At 46.3% G+C, this 18,749-nt stretch overlaps 1 protein-coding gene across 3 annotated transcripts in view; it reads right to left on the bottom strand.

The window, feature by feature from the left end:
- LOC310835553 (scaffold attachment factor B2-like) overlaps nt 1-18,048 on the bottom strand; it is a 37,643-nt gene extending 19,595 nt beyond the window's left edge. The window contains exons 1-12 of one of the 3 annotated variants that reach the window (XM_083720258.1): nt 17,645-18,004; nt 14,456-14,543; nt 12,960-13,024; nt 12,599-12,871; nt 10,421-10,483; nt 9,904-9,931; nt 8,407-8,932; nt 7,882-7,928; nt 6,231-6,331; nt 4,283-4,432; nt 3,522-3,625; nt 1,534-1,682 (exon numbers count right to left, since the gene is read on the bottom strand). In XM_083720258.1, the coding sequence (XP_083576384.1) occupies nt 1,534-1,682; nt 3,522-3,625; nt 4,283-4,432; nt 6,231-6,331; nt 7,882-7,928; nt 8,407-8,932; nt 9,904-9,931; nt 10,421-10,483; nt 12,599-12,871; nt 12,960-13,024; nt 14,456-14,543; nt 17,645-17,830 (1,780 nt within the window). In that variant the 5' untranslated portion in view covers nt 17,831-18,004. Of the gene's footprint in view, nt 1-1,533; nt 1,683-3,521; nt 3,626-4,282; nt 4,433-6,230; nt 6,332-7,881; nt 7,929-8,406; nt 8,933-9,903; nt 9,932-10,420; nt 10,484-12,598; nt 12,872-12,959; nt 13,025-14,455; nt 14,544-17,644 lie in introns of all 3 variants that reach the window. The other 2 variants (XM_083720259.1, XM_083720260.1) reach the window with 2 other exon arrangements.
- Between the last annotated feature and the right edge of the window lie 701 nt (nt 18,049-18,749).

Below are 18,749 nucleotides of genomic sequence, written 5' to 3'. Positions count from 1 at the left end.
ACCCATTCCACCCCCTATTGGTGCTGAAAACGGCGCACGTCAAGAGTCGTGCATGTAACAATCATGCAGAAATGCAGAGCACTGACCACATTGGCTGGGACTGATGGGAGCGGGCGTTCAGCAATATGGGAAGGAACACAGGAAGCCATCTAGCTCAATACTGCCTACACTGACTGCCAGCAGCTCTCTGGGGTTTCAGGCAGGGGGAGGGGGGAAGTGTCTTTCAAAGCCTTACTTATCAGGGAACTGAAGCTGAGAAGTTCTTTAAGCAAAGTAGATGCTCAGCTGTAGCCCTTCCCCTAGCACATAGGCAAATTGAGGGGGCCAGATCCAGCCCAATCGACTTCTAAATCCGCGCCGCGGACGGTCTGGGAATCAGCATGTTTTTACATGAGTAGAATGTGTGCTATTATTTAAAATGCATCTCTGGGTTATTTGTGGGGCATAGGAATTCGTTCTTTTTCTTTTTCAAAATCTAAGCCCCCCACAAGGTCCGTGGACCTATCCCTTGCTTTAACTATCTGACACTTAACAAGACAGAAGTCCACCGATGCTAATGTATGCCGAAGAAAATGGGGCGTGGGGGGATGGAGAGAGAACAATTCAAACAAGGTAAAATTAGAGGCTGTGAGATGCCTTATTGTTCTTATCCTTGATAGATCAGACAGGTTGATTTGTGTCTAGTGAGGAAGCCATCACAAAAGCAAATTGAACAAAGGGAACGACATATCCATATGAAACAGGATACATCCGAAGAGGCTGGAAACAAAAGCAATTGCTCTGAATAGGTCAAAACGTACTTTCAAGGTACCCCTCTGAGACACACAAGTGAACACAAGCCAAAGCAAAGGTGCATTTCCCCCTCTGAATGAAAACTGGAGGCATGTTTCAATGCTGTTCTTGAAAAGTTTGCCTTCATCAAATGAGTCTATGTTCTGTATATTTATCTGAGTCACTGCTTTGTCCAGAGTAACCCATTGTGTGGAGGAACGAAAGGCAGCCTGCTCCTGAGGCAGGTCGTTCTGCTGCACCAGGAACAAGTGAATGACCCCATCGCACCAAGCGCAGTCACATGGGTTATCAGCACCCACTACCCCAACTTAGGCCAAATGGAAGCAGGCAAGATCAGAGTTGCAGATCATGCAGAGAAGCAGCAGGCAGCCTCGTCTGGGGTTGTTTTGGAGTCGAGGGAGCTTTTCAATTCTTTAATTTATTCCTCACTGCGCACAGCAATATGGGAATGACTGGTTTTAAGCAAGCCTCTTCCGAGAGCATTTGTTCAGCTGCCAGAATTGAGCCTCCTACAAGAGCTTCCCCTTGACGAAAAGGTTCAAACTGGTTAGTGAGAGCCTCTCTGCCAACACAATCCCACCCACGCCTTTCCTAAGGGTAGCGTGATATTATTCAGAGGCCTTCTATATCGGATACAAATGTCCAACCCACTCACACGCCCCTCACATGCATGAATCAAGCTCTCAGCAGGGCCATAAATCACACTAAAAAAAGCCACCCACCCCCCACAGCTTTTGTTACCTGATTTAATCGATCGCGAACGGTCAGAGGATCCCTTTTTTTGCTCCTCCGTTTGAATCCCCTCTTTCCCGTCTCCCACCTCTTTCTCTTCTGACTTTTTGGGGTCATCCTTTTTCTCCAGTTTTTCTTCTTTCTTAAGGCTAGAAGACCTACAAGTAGATTATAGCACACACAAAAAACCTTAAAATACACACACACCTTTGCCGTAAAGCTACGGGATTCTAAAGGCGCAGCTAAGATCTCCTTGCAGATCGGAACATCCCATCAATGTTAACAAATAAAGTGATCATCAAAAAGCTTTAAAAAAGAAAAGAACTGAGCACCTTTAAAATAAAATTTAAAACGCTTCCTTTATTTGCTGGTTTTATTGTATTTTCTGTTTCCTTTCCTTTTTCATTTTATTTATAAGCAGACCTAGAAACTGATTCTGAAGGGCAGCAGAGAATTTCCTTCAAAAGAAGTCAAAGCTGCAGAAGCCAGTTTTGAGGATTCTAACGCAATGAGATTCCCATTCTTGACCATTGACTGCACACATCCAGAACCCTGGGCTGGAAAACGAGGTGACGTGCTTCTCTGTGTGCACAAAACACAGCTGCATCGACCAAGAGCCCTGACCTCTTTTCCTTCAACTCCTCCCAGAACAGCTCCACTGCCCCCAAACCTGGAGGGCAGCAGAGAGAGAGAGAGCACACACAGACAGGCTGTCCACATTTCTGGCTTAAGAGTAGCAGTAACCTTCCTTCTCTCGGTACTAGAGCTGAGCCTGGCCCAATGCTTCCAGCAGTACCACCAGATCTTGGCTTGTTCAAGCAAGTTTGCAGTCCAAAGGTAAAGAACCTCTGGACCGCAAACCAATCATGGCAATTTCCCCAAAGCCACACCCACCCAGTGACATCACTGGTGACATCACCGGACGTGCAGGAAGACCCTGTTTAATTCTTCATTGGTTGCTTGCCCGAGTCTCAGTAGGGAACAGGATCATGCAGCCTAGGCAGCAGGATTTGATCGCTGCTCATCACCTAATGAAGCCTTGTGCACAAGCACGCTTGGAAGCAGCTTTCATGTCTCCATGACCATTAATTTCTTGGGGTCTACTCTGAACATCATCATCATCATTTATTTATTTATATCCCGCCCTCCCCAGCCGAAGCCGGGCTCAGAGCGGCTAACAACAATAAAAGTAACACAACATTCTAAAATCAATTCATTCTAAAATCAATTCAGAATCAAATTAATGGCAACCATTGGGCTAGAGGATTACAGAAGGAGGGGGTCAGACTGTGCCCTGGCCAAAGGCCTGGTAGAACAGCTCTGTCTCGCAGGCCCTGCGGAAAGATGTCAGGTCCCGCATGGCCCTAGTCTCTTGTGACAGAGCGTTCCACCAGATCGGGGCCACGGCCAAAAAAGCCCTGGCTCTGGTTGAGGCCAGCCTAACCTCTCTGTGGCCTGGGACCTCCAAGATGTTTTTGTTTGAAGACCGTAGGTTCCTCTGTGGGACATACCAGGAGAGGCAGTCCCGTAGGTACGAGAGTCCTAGGGCTTTAATTAAAGGTTAAAAGCAGCACCTTAAACCTGATCCTGTACTCCACCGGAGCCACTGCAGCTGGTATAGCACCGGGCCCCAGTATCCCAAGCAGGCCGCAGAATGCCAAATTGCTTTCCCCGGTGGAAGGGCTGAGCCAGCAGAATCCCTTTGCAAGGAGGTAGGAAATAACATAATGCAGAGCAATGTGAGAACACAAGGACAGCCTGCCAGATCAGGCCACTGGCCCATCTAGTCCAGTATCGTATTCTCGCAGTGGCCAAACTAAATGCCTGCGGGAAGTGTGCTAGCCAGGCCCAAACAAAAGAACACTCTCCCCTCCTGTGGTTTCCAGCAACTGGCATTCAGAAGCGTTCCTGCCTCCATTTGCTCTGCTCACTCATGCTTTGTCACGAAACGGCTTCAAAGCCCGACACACAGGGGATTATTAAAACTCCCGCTTTACTTTTCCGATTTGGAGTCGGTTGAGTGACGCCTGTCCTTCTCCTTCTTGGCTTCTGTTTCTTTCTTGTCTGACGATGCTTTTTTCCCAGCAGGTTCATTTTTGGCCTGGAATGATATTGAGGAAATTGCTTAGGGCCGGGGCATGCGAGTACACAAGTCATCAGGATCGCACAATAAGATGCTGTTCCTGGGATGAACCACTTGCAAAATAGGGGGGGAAGAAATTTTCAAATGCTTGTCCCCACCCACCCCTGAAGGTGGTCACGTGGTTCCCGCTTTCCGAACACAATGCGTTCCCAGAAAATCGTTCACAAGGCAAGCATTCGCATAATGAGCTGATGATTTCCATTATTCTCTATGGGAACATTTCTATGATTTGCTCAATTTCTTTCCCCTCCCTCCATGGTTCCTTCCTGAAATGGCTGCAGCAAACCAACAAGAGATAAACAAAGGAAAAATGATTTGCCTGATCACTCTTGCTCCCTGATTCGTCCCATCTCCATCTCTCCCTAAATGATTCCTGCCCCAAAATAGCTGCCAGTGACCAACAAAACACAAACAAGTAAGGAAGTGGGCAAACCCTAGCTGTTCGGATATCTGAATTGTGAGGTTTGGGCATAATTCTTTACGTTCAGATAACTGAATTTGTGAATAACAAGCATTCTCACCGTGGGACCTGTGCGTACGTTTCAGGGTAAAGTTTACCACGAAGGAGTGGGCTGTTTTCGGTCACATTTCTCGTGGGTAGCAAAAAAAACTCACTTTTTCAACGGAAATCATTTTCCCATGCAGTTCTGTCCGATGCAGATGGTTGATGCATTTAGTCGCTTCCTCGGATGAAGACATGGTGACAAAGCCGTAACAGCGAGCACCGGGACTGCGGGCATTGGTCACCACTTTTGCACCCACCACCTGCCAGGGAGACAGGGAGCAAAGGAACATGGGCAACTGGCACAGCAATGCCGGAGGAAGCAAAATTACCAAGAAAACAGGGGGGGGGATCCATTCCAGCAGTCCATTCAACTCCCGAAACGGTTCGAAAACCAAGGCGCGGCTTCCGATTGGCTGCAGGAGCTTCCCGCACTCAATCGGAAGCCGCAGAAGCCGCGTCGGACGTTCGGCTTCTGAAAAACGTTCACAAACCCGGAACACTCACTTCCAGGTTTGCAGTGTTCGGGAGCTGATTTGTTTGGGAGCCAAGCCGTTTGAGTACCAAGGTACAGTGGTACCTCAGGTTACATACGCTTCAGGTTACATGTGCTTCAGGTTACATACTCCGCTAACCCAGAAATAGTGCTTCAGGTTAAGAACAGAAATCGTGCAGCGGGGGCGCAGCAGCAACAGGAGGCCCCATTAGCTAAAGTGGTGCTTCAGGCTAAGAAAAGTTTCAGGTTAAGTACGGACCTCCGGAACGAATTAAGTACTTAACCCGAGGTACCACTGTACAGTTACGAACTTAATTCGTTCAGGAGGTCCGCTCCTAACCTAAAATTGTTCTTAACCTGAGGTACCACTTTAGCTAATGGGGCCTCCCGCTGCTGCCAGCACACGATTTCTGTTCTCATCCTGAGGTAAAGTTCTTAACCCGAGGTACTACTTCCGGTTAGTGGAGTTTGAAAGCCAAAGTGTTTGTAACCCAATGTGCTTGTAACCCAAGTTACCACTGCACTGCAAGAGTAGAAGCAAGTTTCTGCCAGCAACTGGATTAATGCCTCCTAAACTTACCATAGGGCTGGGGCCAGGAATAAACCATAATTTCAAGAACCTGGAGTTTCCCAATCCCCCCCCCCTCCTTTTTTGCCTGTCAACAGTGCTCCCTGTTTATGGGGTTAGTTCCTAAATGTCTCATACGGTGGAACCTCAGTTTTCAAACGTAATCCATTCCAGAAGACCATTCGACTTCCGAAACCTTCAAAAACCAAAGATCAAAGAGCGGCCGGCAAAATCCATTGATAAAATGGAGAAATGTCCCTCGGTTCAAACGGTTTTCGGCATTCGGGTTCCAAATTGTCTGTCAATGGAGACATTCGAGAACCAAGGTTCCACTGTATTATTGCTGTATACAACACTAAAGACAATGTATTGCAGAAACAGTTTGGGGTGCCATTCAGACCAAATATTTCTGGCAAAAAGTTTCATGACTAAGTCAGACATCATTAAGAGACAAATTACAATTTTCTTCACATTTACATTTGAATGAAAGAGCGCAGATGTGCTGGAGGGGGGTAATTCAAGTCCTGCCCCACCCCTTTGCAGGAAATCAATGTAATGTAGCCAATGTGATCATCAATATAATTGATGCATGAATAATACACTGATAGGCCTGCGCTGTTTTGGTTTCTTGGAAGAAGGAGCTAACTTCACTGACGCCAGTGTTTGTTTACTGCTGACATACACTTGACAGATTGATCATTTGCAAATACAAGGTGAATGAAAACCCGTTACAAAGCGAATAGGTGTTTTCAGCTTAGAATGGTTACTTCAAAACTAGTTGCAGCTTCCAGCCTGAAGGAAGCCCAGCCTGTTTATGTTCCAGAGCTATTTATTTGGGTTGGTTTTTAGTGATATGGGTTAAATTCAAGAAGGGTAGGGGTAGTGGAAGGGAGGGAAGACGAAAGAGGCTCACCCTGGCATGTATAAAAGGACAACTTGAATAAAAGACTGACAAGCTCAATAGTTTCAGCCTTGTTTGTTTCTGAAAAATGCTTACCTTTCCATATTTGCTAAATAGGTTCTTCAGATCTGTAGCTCTGGTGGAAGAGGAAAGACCACTAACCCACAGATTTCTGCCAGAACTACCACCAGCCCGACCTAAGGGGGGAGAGGAGAGAAATGTCTACATCCAAAAAGAAAGGAAGACAGCATCACAGAAGCAGACAGACTTGGAAGTTTTCTTTGGTTCCGGCCCACTTGAGAGCTCATGAGGGATTCTGATCTAACTTCAACAATACTATATCAAGGTGTGCTTGAACTATGACTTTCATCAGCGCCAAAATATGGCCATGCAACTGATGGGAGTTGTAGTCCCAAACCAATTTTTTCAACCCTATGTGGTGTTTTAATGCGTTTCTCTCCACAGGGGCTGAAAATGTTAAAAAGCACTTGTTTGGGCAGAAGCAACTATAGCTAAGAACGTTGGACGAGCATCACCTGAAGACTTATGGAGTAGACAAGAAGGGCTAGAAAGATGCAGAGCATAACTAAGCATCACAGGAAGGACTAAGGACAATGCCAAAGATACCTTATTTCGTTGGGGGGCAGGAATGGCATTGTTTTTCATCAAGTTCACAGAGGTCACTTTTCTCATTTGTTTTCCCTTGGGGGCCCAAATCAAGCTCACAGCAGGGCCTTAAATCACACTGCTGGTTTAGGCAAATTTCAGTGTATCATGTCATACGCGCAGAAGACCCACGGATATGGCTAGCTTTCAATGTGTCTATTCCATGTTTAGCTTAGTGATACTACCCACTACGTGCAAAGAGGATTGGAGACCTTTGTAGGCATTTATATTTTAGAAACAATCTTCTTCTCTCTTTTTACTGTATATGTGTGTGGGAGTGAGCTTTATATAGCAGGGAAATGTCCCATTATCTTCCACCCATTTGGTAGAAGCACCGATTCAAGTTAGAAATTACCGTATTTTTCGCGCCATAGGGCGCACTGGCCCATAGGACACACCTAGGATTTTTTTGGGGGGAAGGAAAAAAAAATTCCTTTATTTCCCCCCAAAACCAGGTCGGGGAATCCAAACCAGGTCAGGGAACAGCGGGATGGCGGCGCTGCGCCATGTCGGGGGACAGCGGGATGGCGATGCTGCGCCTCCCTGCTGTCCCCCGAGATTGTGGGGCTGCCCGATATCTGCACGAAGCCCAGGGCACGCTGTGCAGCGCCCCCCAAGCTTCTGGGTCCAGGCAGCTCTCCGCAAAGCGGTGGGAGAGCTGCGCGACTTCGCACAGTTCTCCCACTGCTTGCGGAGAGCTTCCTGAAGCCTGGAGAGCGAGAGGGGTCGGTGCGCACCGACCCCTCTCGCTCTCCAGGCTTCAGCGAAAGCCTGCATTCGCCCCATAGGATGCGCACACATTTCCCCTTCATTTTGGGAGGGGAAAAATTGCGTCCTATAGGGCAAAAAATACGGTACATTCAAGAACATTTAATATTAACCAAATTACTCTTTCAGAGAAACTTAGTGTCCCACTTGGTCATACTTGGACGTAGACCTGCTGAAATTAATGGAAATTCATTTAGATCCGTTAATGTCAACGGGTCGATTCAGAGCTTAGCTGGATTCTGGTCCCTACCTGAAAGTAGGATTTGAGGATAACTATGAATGACGACAGCAAAGAATCATTGTTACAGCTTACCTTTCTCATCCTTTGAAACACTTTTAGCCTCTGCATCCTTATTAGAGCTAAAGACAGGGGGGGAAACGAAGAACTTTACTCAACAAGAATGAGGCCGTGAGAAAAAGAGCACACAAGGCTGTGTCTGCTATGATCAGGTACCTACCAGAAAAATAATGTGAAAGGAATTAACCCTTTTTAAGGGGTATCTTTAAGAACTCAACAAGGAGGGTCAGAGGTGATGAAACAGAGCTACCACTTAGAGTGGACAAAGGTCAACTTGCAAAACTGAGAAATAAAATAAATGCTTAATGAGAAATGGGCTGGGGAGGGGGGGAACATAGCGAACCACGTTCTACAAAAAAGGTGCGCAAGGACAACTAAAAAAAAAAAGGAAAAGATTTTTATTTGGAACAAGCTATCATCAGGTTAAGGCCCTTGCAACAGGGCCCCTTTGGAGGAATTCACAGCGCATTTGCATTCATAAACGAACCAACGGGGAAGAAAAAAAGAGAGCATCTGGTCTAAAACGGAGAAAAAACAAACCTCGTGTTCTGATCACCACCCTCTTGGGCAGAGGACTCTTCCTCACAATTAGCCTTGGCTTCCATCTTCTCGGCATCTTGGCTAACCACCTGGAAACCTGCGTCCTTCTCCGCAGTTTCCTCACTACTGGCTTCCAGACTTTGGGCTGCTTTGCTACTCTCACCACTTCCTTCTCCTCCTCCTCCTCCTCCTCCTCCACCACACCTGCTCTCTACCGCTAAAGAGTCAGAGTCCAGGTTAGCTTCCTCTACTGTCTCTTCGCTCGGCTCCCCTTTCGCTACCACTAAGTGCTTCGCTTCATCCTCCTCGCTCTTGGCCGCAGCCTGGCCTGACTGGCTGTCCGTATCTAAAAGCTCTTCGTCCGACTGAGCGACGGCAGCGGCAAGTGCGTCTTCCTCTTCCTGGGCTTCCTGTTTGACCGGCAACGAGATATTCTCTTCCTGTGCCTGCTCTGCTTCAGGAGCTTCTTCTTTAAGGGGCTCAGATTTACAAGTGTCACCCAAAATGTCGAGCATTTTCTCATTTTCTATGGATTTAACAGGAATAGAATGGCACAAGGTTTAATCACCAGGGAAACACAGCAAAGACAAATGCGGAACGGGCATGGCTGCCAGACTTAACACTGAGAGAACGGCTAAGGCTACACAGAGATTGGAAAACCCCTTGGGTATACCACATTCAAATGCCTAACGCTAACTTCAGTCTTACATGGCTATCAAGGCAACGCCTGAAAAGAGAGAAGGAAGAAAAACCTTTATGTGCGGCGTTCCCAGCTTGCTCCTCATTTGTCTTCACGCGGTTGTGCTGCTTTCCATTTTTCCACATCTTTACTCTCCCCGGAAATGAGCTTTGAAAGTCCATGATGCTTATACAGACTGCACGGATTCTCTTTCAGGCAGTTCAACTCCCGGATTTTATTTATTTATTCTACTGAAATTCTTTCAAGGAGACCAGTCCGTACGTGAACACCAAGAACAACTTCAGGTGGGAATGAGAAGATATTCATAGTCCAGAAGAGCAAGTGATGGGAATTTGCATGACCGACCCATCTTCCGTCTTTCCAAGAATCCACTTTGCAATTTGGGTCCCTGCCTTTGCTGACTCTAGTCAAAGTTACAGAACCAAGGCACTGGGTAATATCACAAGATCTGCTCCGCACACAGGAATTGCTCATGAAGCTCAGTGTACTCCCCAATTAAGGGATTTAAAAGCAAACTGCTGTCTTGAAAGACTGGTCTTGGGCCATATTAATAATAGGATGCTGTTGCAGATCTGGTGATATGACCAGATTTCCAATCTCTGTGGCTTTTTCTCCCTTTTTTTGGTGTGTGTGTGTGTGTGATCTGGACTTTGCGCCAGTTACAAATAAGTGAACCACAGATACTAGTGGAATAAAACCTAAAAAGAGTAACTAAAGGGATTTGTGTGCAAAATCTATGTGGAAGGTTAAGGGCCAGGGAGAGCAATGTGTTTCGTTTCGTTTTTAAGTATCAGTACCTGATTCCAAGGGAAATTCTTCGAGCTCCTATTAAAATAATAAACAGGGGGAGGGTGGAAACAAGCAAAAGTTACAAAACTCCATTGTACGGCAAGATGAAAAGTCAACGCGACGCAAAATCTGCCGCAACAGCGTAACACCTCCCCCAGCGATGGCTAGCGTGAAGCATTTGTATGTTTTGTCCCATCTGTGGGTTGTCTGAAACTATGTAGATTCATTTAAATTAATGTAACCCAGGTTAGTCCTGCCCATCAGCTTCAATGAGCCTACTCTGAGTCAGGCAAGCTTCGGGTACAGCCCACAATCTCAACGCCACAATGATGGCTGAGCAGCAAAGGCGAAAGAGCTACCGCAATTGTTTTTAACCCAATGAACCATGGTTCTTTAGCTGAATGAATCCCACCCTACCTATTTGCTGCCGCCAGAATGTATGGCTCTTTCTTTCTACATATCCATTCTACGTCTATTCTACATCTATCTATCTAGACACACAGAGAGAGGAAAGAAAAAAGTTACCTTCACATCTGTAAAATCAGAGGGCACCAGATCGAGGGTGTTTCTGGCCTCTTCACCTTCCACCTATAAGCAGTGAAGAACAGTGTCAAATTTCCTGAAACACCACAGTTTCTTCACTGAAAACCAAGAATGAATCGGAAATAGGGAGACCCCCTCCAACTGCCCTTTAGTTGCCACCTCATCCCCCCAAACCAGCTGGTAGTTAAATAATATTTTCTACCTCTTTAAGAACAGTGGTAAACGAAACTGGGGGAATTTTAAAAAACGACAACGATGAAAAATGACAGCAAATTCTTTGAGAGTGATGTTGCTGCAATGGTTAATGGGTTTAATGGGGTTAATGGGGAAGAGCCACAGCTGAGCAGTAGGGCGTTCCAGGTTCAATCCCAGGCAACTCAAGCAAGGAAACTCTAGGGAGCAGCTGCCAGTCAGTGCAGGCAATTCTGAGCTAGATGGGTCAAAGGACTGACTCAATATGAGGCAGCTTACTCAGTTCCCATATTCCAGGGCACACCATGCCTTCAGATTCCTCCCTCTTACCTCCTCTCTAAGTCACCTGTTATATACACAGTAAGAGGATGTTGCTTAGCATGGAAGCAGACCACTGGTCTCTCCACCCACAAAAAAAAGAAAACTAAACTAAACGGTGTTGCATTAAAGAAGCAGGACCTAAATGTACCCCCGGTAGGTTTTGTCTAAACCACTAGCAATGCTAACCCAAACTGCAAGGGACATGAGACAATGCTATTCTGCCCAGGGTGAGGCTGGTGAGGGAAGAGAAGCTCAGCTTGGCCTCCAGGTGGCCATGCTGGACTCTGAAGTACAAGAATAAGCCCTAATAAGCCTTTAAGTTTTAAAACCAGTGCTCCAGAGTGTGGGCAGGTGCACACGTTTTGCCACAACTCAACTGGGGATCACATATACTAAGGCCTGGCCTCAGCATTTCATGCACACACATACACCCTAAAGTAACGATTCCCCAGCACGTTTACTTTGCACAGGTAAGCCCTTGCAGAGGTAGCATTCAAGCCCACGTCACCCAAATCCAAGCACTCCCTGAACTAAACTAGCTCTTGCCCTTCCCCAAGACCTCAGAGAAGTTAAGATGCTTCACAAATGAAATCATCCCTGGCACCTGGCTTTGGAATCCGCTCACAAATTCCTTTTGAAGTTTGTGGGCCTAGCGTTAGATCCAACTCTCATTCTTCTAGGCGCATTCTGCGATAGGGAATTTCATTAGCATGAGCAGTTTCTGAGCTCTGAGTGCAGTACTGCGCCTAAGATTTCAGATTAAAACTGCAGAGTAGAAGGATAGGAGGACCTTTTTCTGCCTCCCCACTTCCAGCTACTCTCTGAAGACTGTAGAAGAGATCCTCTTAAGAATATTAGGGGGGGCAGGGGAAGGACTAGACCATGTGAAAAATGAATGGAATATTTTTGCTGCAGTTCATTCATTTTCAGCTTTGTATTCTTATTACTAAAAAGTGTGCCTAGACATTCCGTTGTTGCGCCCATGTGCCATTTAGCTCCTAGCTTTCATATCTCAGTTTCTAACAATGGTTAAATCCCAAGATAGCTTAAATCTGCACAGATTCTGGGGTTGCATGCAATTAAGTTCAGCAAAGAGGAGACCCACTAAAACGAACAAGATTTAAGCTGGCCATGTGCGTTCATTTCACCGGATCTACTCTGGAGTAGAACAAACATAGGATACAACCCCTGGTTTATTTTGTTAACTACAAGTATAGAGGAGCTAAGCTGGCTATCAATTCTCGATAGATTCAAGTGTCCTGATTCTAAGGACAACAAACGGCTTGCTCAGAACCGTTTTGCTTCAAGCAAAACTTGAGCTGGGATGCATTCGGCAAAGGCCTCCAGACACACAGGAAGATGAGCAAATGGAAATGCATGTGAAAAGAAAAAGAAAGAAAAAAAATTTTAACCATATTTTTTTTAAAAAAAAACTATTTCTGGAATCTTTCTACTGCAATGTTTATGATGCATGCATTTAAAGCTTATAGGTTTTAGTAAAAAAAAATGCAACGGCTTTGGACAAACACAAGGGGGGCAAGAATGAAATAGGATTTTTTTTAAAAAAAAATATTTCCACTTTAAGAAAATTAAAGGAAGTTGTGGCGATTATTCAGACGGCATGTATTTTTTAAAAGAGATGCATACCATGGCTACTGGTATTTCTCTCGCTTCTTCTTTAATGTCTGACATGTGTGGAAGTGCCTCCATGTTACCTACAGGACATCCTGAAAGCTGCTCTGGAAGTTCTCTCTTTTCTGCACCAGCATTTTCTTTACTATCAGACTCAGAGGAAGAGCCAAGTCTACTATCAGCACAGTCATCTACACCACTGCCGTTATCTATTTCAGCTTCATCTAACAAATTAATATCCATCATGTCAATATCCTGCAAGTTATCCAAACTTGCTTCAATATCCTCCTGTGAAAAGAGAAAAAGGCCGTATATATAATTGCTGTCAGGATTCCAAGGCAGAACTGTTACTGTGCAGCTGCAAGGCTAGTTGTACCTGCCCATCTCCAGAGTCATCCTCAAGCCCGTTGTCTTCAACTCCCTCTTCCTCTGGTCTACGCCCTAGTAAGATAAGGGTTATTAAAACGCATGCATGCATACATACATACAGACAGACAGACAGAATAATCTTTATTCAGGGCCCATTCTGCAATGCAAATGAAAAATGTAAATAGAATCAGGTCAAACTAAGGCCTAGTCCTCACTAACAACTCTGGATCTAACCAGAAAGCCAGGGAAGTAATGATTAAAGAATGCTGCACTAGGTTAAAGGTAAAGGTAAATGCTGGACTAGGGACCTTGGAGACCAGGGGTCAAATTCCCGATCAGCAGCGAAGCAAACAGGGTGGCCTTCAGCTAATCACTCACTCTCAGCCAGGTTTGTTTTGATGATAAAAATCAGGTAAAGTATGTATGCCACCAAGGGACGCGGGTGGCGCTGTGGGTTAAACCACAGAGCCTAGGACTTGCTGATCAGAAGGTCGGCGGTTCGAATCCCCGCGACGGGGTGAGCTCCGTCCCAGCTCCTGCCAACCTAGCAGTTCGAAAGCACACTAGTGCAAGTAGATAAATAGGAATGGCTTCAGTGGAAAGGTAAATGGCATTTCTGTGCGCTGCTCTGGTTCGCCAGAAGCTGCTTAATCATGCTGGCCACATGACCCGGAAGCTGTCTGCGGACAAACGCCGGCTCCCTCAGCCCCAGAGTCGGTCAAGACTGGACCTAATGGTCAGGGGTCCCTTTACCTTTACGTATACCCCCTCAAGCTCCTTAGAGGAAAAGTGAAGTATAAATTTCACAAATATATAAGGCCCACAATGTTGTCAAGATGGGTCGATGTAATGTCTACCTCAGTACCATATGCTATTTTCCACTATGATTCAAACATCCATTTGGAGATCCGTTGCTAAATGCTTTGCCGTATGTACGGCAAAGCGTGCTATTACTGCCACCCAACCTAGATCAGGCCACAACACAGCAGCGGGTCCTGAACCACTGGTTGATGATGAAGTCTGCTCCAAATCAGCAGCCTTTTAGGCTACAGGGCGATATCTAAATGGCATAAATGAGTAATAATTAAATAAATGCATTGCACCAATAGGAAAAGGAAAAACCCACCAGAAAAATCAATGTATCTGCAAAAATCTGGGGTTGGTTTTTTTTGTTTTTTTTTAGCTTCCGCTTTGTTAAATATGCTGTTTGGCATTTTCATTTGTTTTGGTGTAAGTTGCCTAGAAGGTATAGATTAGGCAGGTCATAAATTGAATACATACAGCAAATGAAGCAGTAAACATATTTCAGTGCTGCTTCAGACTAAAGGGGAAGGGGAGGGTGACTGAGTGCTTGATATAGGAATTCTTGAGCACAACTCTGTGATTTGTTCAGACACTCTGTCTTAAGCAAATGCTCTTTCTTAGCATTTTGGGGGAGTCACAGGTACAGGCAAGTTAACCCTACACATGCAAACAGAACTCCTCCCCTATTCCCCGGCGTACCTTTGCTGTTCCTCTTGGGCGTCTTCTTTGTGGTTATTTCTGTCACTACTGGAATCTCTTCAGGGTCTCCCCCCTCCTCCTCAACAGCCTGTTAAAAGAACATAGGGTTAAGCATTTACTTTACAACTCACTCTTCAGGACAATCCCATGGCCCTTCTCAGGACAAAATAATTACACTGCAAGATTTTGAAGCAGGAATGATCAGATCTCTGGCGGGCTAGGGACAAAGGTGAAAGCTGTTTTCTAGTTTTGCTGGATCTCTCAGCGGCCTTTGATACCATCGACCATGACATTCTTCTGGACCGTCTAAAGGAAGGAGTTGGGGACACTGTTATACAGTGGTTCCACTCCTTCCCCCTGGGCCGTGTTCAGAAAGTGGTGGGGGGGGATGAGTGTTCAGACCCCTGGGCTCTCACTTGTGGGGTGCCTCAGGGTTGCATCCTCTCCCCCATGCTTTTCAACATCTACATGCAGCCGCTGGGAGAGATCATCAGGAGGTTCGGGCTGTCCATTCATCAGTATGCGGATGATGCCCAGCTCTACCTTTTTTTCAAATCAGGACCAGTGAAGGTCCTGTGTGAGTGCCTGGAGGCGGTTGGAGGATGAATGGCGGCTAACAGATTGAGGCTAAATCCTGACAAGCCAGAAGTACTGTTTTGGGGGGACGGGGGGGGGGGGGACGAGTGTGGGGGACTCTCTGGTTCTGAATGGGGTAACTGTGCCCCTGAAAGACCAGGTGCGCAGCCTGGGAGTCATTTTGGACTCACTGCTGTCCATGGACGTGCAGGTAAGTTCTGTGTCCAGGGCAGCTGTCTACCAGCTCCATCTGGTACGCCGGCTGAGACCCTACCTGCCTGCAGACTGTCTCGCCAGAGTGGTGCATGCTCTAGTTATCTCCTGCTTGGATTACTGCAATGCGCTCTACATGGGGCTACCTTTGAAGGTGACCCAAAAAACTGCAACTAATCCAGAATGCGGCAGCAAGACTGATGACTAGAAGTGGCCATTGAGTCCATATAACACTGGTCCCAAAAGACTACATTGGCTCCCAGTACGTTTCCAAGCATAATTCAAAGTGCTGACTTTTAAAGCCCTAAATGGCCTCGGCCCAGTATACCGAAAGGAGCGTCTCCACCCCCATCGTTCAGCCCGGTCCAGCTCCAAAGGCCTTCTGGCGGTTCCCTCCCTGCGAAAAGTGAGGTTACAGGAAACCAGCAGAGGGCCTTTTCAGTAGTGGCGCCCGCCCTGTGGAACGCCCTCCTGTCAGATGTCAAGAAAATAAACAACTATCCAACTTTTAGAAGACATCTGATGGCAGCCCTGTTTAAAGAAGTATTTAATATTTGAAGTTTTATTCTGTTTTTAGTCCTCTGTCGGGAGCCACCCAGAGTGGCTGGGAAAACTCAGCCAGGTAGGTGGGGTATAAATAATAAAATTACTATTGTTATTATCGTTATTATTATTAGCTGTCACAAATTACTGCTGTTCTGTTAACTGTCACTTATCAGACTGTACTTTTGCATTATACACACACAAATGTACAGAAAAAATGCACTAAGCTCTGCATACTATACTTTCTGCATTTCATTGCCTGTTGACTTCTGTTTTTATCACTTTTCCTTCTATGTATGTGTATGTATAAACACACACAAATATGTACGCATATATACGTTGCTACAACACGCACTATTAAATATAACATTTCATGAGCTTCAGTGAAACCAGGCAGGGAGGGCTTTGTCTTTTTTTACGATATGTTCGCATCACAATACTGCTGCCATTATGAGCCATCTTAAGCTCAAACTGTGGCCTGTAACTATGTCCTCTTTCAAAACCAACACAGACCACAAAAGCTGTAGAAATAAAGCTTGAAACATTTCCACATTGTGGGTTTGGGACGATGGGCAGAGCTGGCAGGTGCAATCAGTGATATTGTGAGAGCACAGCCCAGTTCTTACAATGACAAGCCAAAACGGGGGGAAAGGCCCTGCTTTTTATGATAGAATCATAGAGTTGGAAGAGACCCCAAGGGCCATCGAGTCCAACCCCCTGCCAAGCAGGAAACACCATCAGAGCACTCCTGACATATGGTTGTCAAGCCTCTGCTTAATGTTGCCACCACATAGGATTTTTCTGGGCCTCAATTGTGAATTTGCGAACTTCTTTTCTGGTCAAAACAAAAAAAATTCCTTCCAGTAGCACCTTAAAGACCAACTAAGTCAGTTCTTGGTATGAGCTTTCGTGTGCATGCACACTTCTTCAGATACACTTTTCTGGTCTCTGTTTTAACTAGACCAAAGTGCATGTAACTAGAATCATGTCCCCGTCCCCCCAACGCACTCTCCTTTAGATTCTAGCTTTAGGCCCCAAAGGCTCATCTCATGCAACACCCCTGGGAAGGCAGGAAGCATAGCTCAAGAACCCCTGGCAAAAACCTCCAAGGAGGGGGAGCCCACCATCTTCCAAGGTCCCCTTGTCCCACTGTCAAACTGCTCTTATTGCCAAAATGTTCCCCTTAAAGTTTAGTTTGGTTGAGAGAATTTTGATCCAATTCACTTTTTGTACGCTTGTGTAAGCATGGCTGTGAATTTTCTTCGGCTTTTTCATGCTTCTACCTCTTTGCAAGCAGCTCTGAAGTTGCTGTTTTGTTTAGTTTGCGACCAAGCGGTGTGTGAGATTTTATTAAATCAACAGAGAACCTCCTTTCTTTTCGCATCCGTCTGGCTCCTTCCATTTTGGAGGAGGAACAGCAGAAGCAGCAGGATAGTAATCATAACAATTATAAAGCTTGCTAATGTTTCACAACTTTTTTGTAAGCCGCCCAGAGTGGCTGGGGAAACCCAGCCAGATGGCAGGGGTATAAACAATAAAATTACTATAATGATTATATGTTGTTGCTGTTGTCGTCATCTTCCACGTGACAGCGCTTCGGCTACCAGTAGATTGTAGGCTCTTCTGGGCAGGGGTGCCAGCACTCGACTTTTTACAGGCAACCAGAGATCGATACCTAAGCGGACTCGGAATACCGCGCTCCCAAAGGGCATCTAAATGCTCTGAGTCTACAGATCCACAGGAGGGAGGGGGAGGGGGAGGGCTAAGGCCACCGGAGGCGCATGCGCAGTATGCATTTAACCTCTTGCACGCCGGCGCGTTTTTAATCTCCCCCCCCCCCTCACGACGCTTCTTCACCTTCTTGAGCCGCTCGAGGAGGACGCTCTTGATGCCGCTGCTGTCCAAGCTGCGCCGCTTCAGCTCGGCCCGCAGGTCGATCACCCGCAGGTCGCTCAGGCGACGCGTCGCCCCGAAGGAGACATCCGACTCGCCGCCGCCGCTGAGGGGAACCGCCGCTTCGCCGGACAGGTTCTCCGCCGCCATCGGAAGGAACTTGCCTCCTCGGCTCTTTTCTCTTATTTTTTTTTTAACAAAAACTGTTTTTCTTCAGAAAGGAATATTTAAAATATACAGTAATAAAATAAAAATTAAAGTGGCGGTTTGCGCGGCGCGCGCCTCCTCTCGCTACGCACAAAATGGCGGCCGCAGCTCTACGCGCAGGCGCAGAGCAGGCTGGGCCCGCTCCGACGCATGCTCAGAGTGCACGATCCGCGCTGGCGCATGCGCCATTGGTTGAGCGAGCCCAGGCGGGAAGGAAAGTTGTTGCTTTGCGCGCATGCGTAATAGGGAAAGGTGGGAGGGGTGATTTAAGGGGGTCAAGAATTCTCAGTACTGTAGCATTTTGTCCTGGAAAAGTCCCATGGGTGGGCAAATCACTTTCCTCTCAGCCTCAGTTCAATAAAAGCAACCACAACCAAATATGCCATATATATGTGTGTGTGTGTGTGTATATATATATACAATCCCTACACAGTGCAATCCCTACACAGATCTGGCTGACACAAGCCACAAAACCACAGCTCGCCCCTATACACGAAGCCAAGCCAAAGCACAACTAAGTGCAATACAGCCATCTTCTCAGGAAAACTCTTCACAAAGTTCAAGAGGTCAAGACACAAAGACTTTAGCAACTAATCCACACCTAATGACCCACCTAAGTGGTACTCAGGATATCACTCAAGAAATCACTCAAGGTATCTCTCAAGTAATTAAGGAACAAAAGAAGAAAAGGCACACTAGCCTGGGAACTTCCTCTCTGCCCAGAACATTGGAGGCTAGACACCACACCCCCTCTACAGTATTTATAGGAACTCAAACATTGAGATCCCGCTCTGTTCCAGTAACAAGAAGCCGAAAGCACCAGCCTGAAGATGACGAGTGAGACCTCGTCGAAACGTCGCCT

This window comes from Podarcis gaigeae (genome assembly GCF_964106915.1).
Source record: "Podarcis gaigeae genome assembly, chromosome: 18".
In the NCBI taxonomy this organism is placed as follows: domain Eukaryota; kingdom Metazoa; phylum Chordata; class Lepidosauria; order Squamata; family Lacertidae; genus Podarcis; species Podarcis gaigeae.
This window is presented reverse-complemented; position numbering and strand designations above follow the sequence as displayed.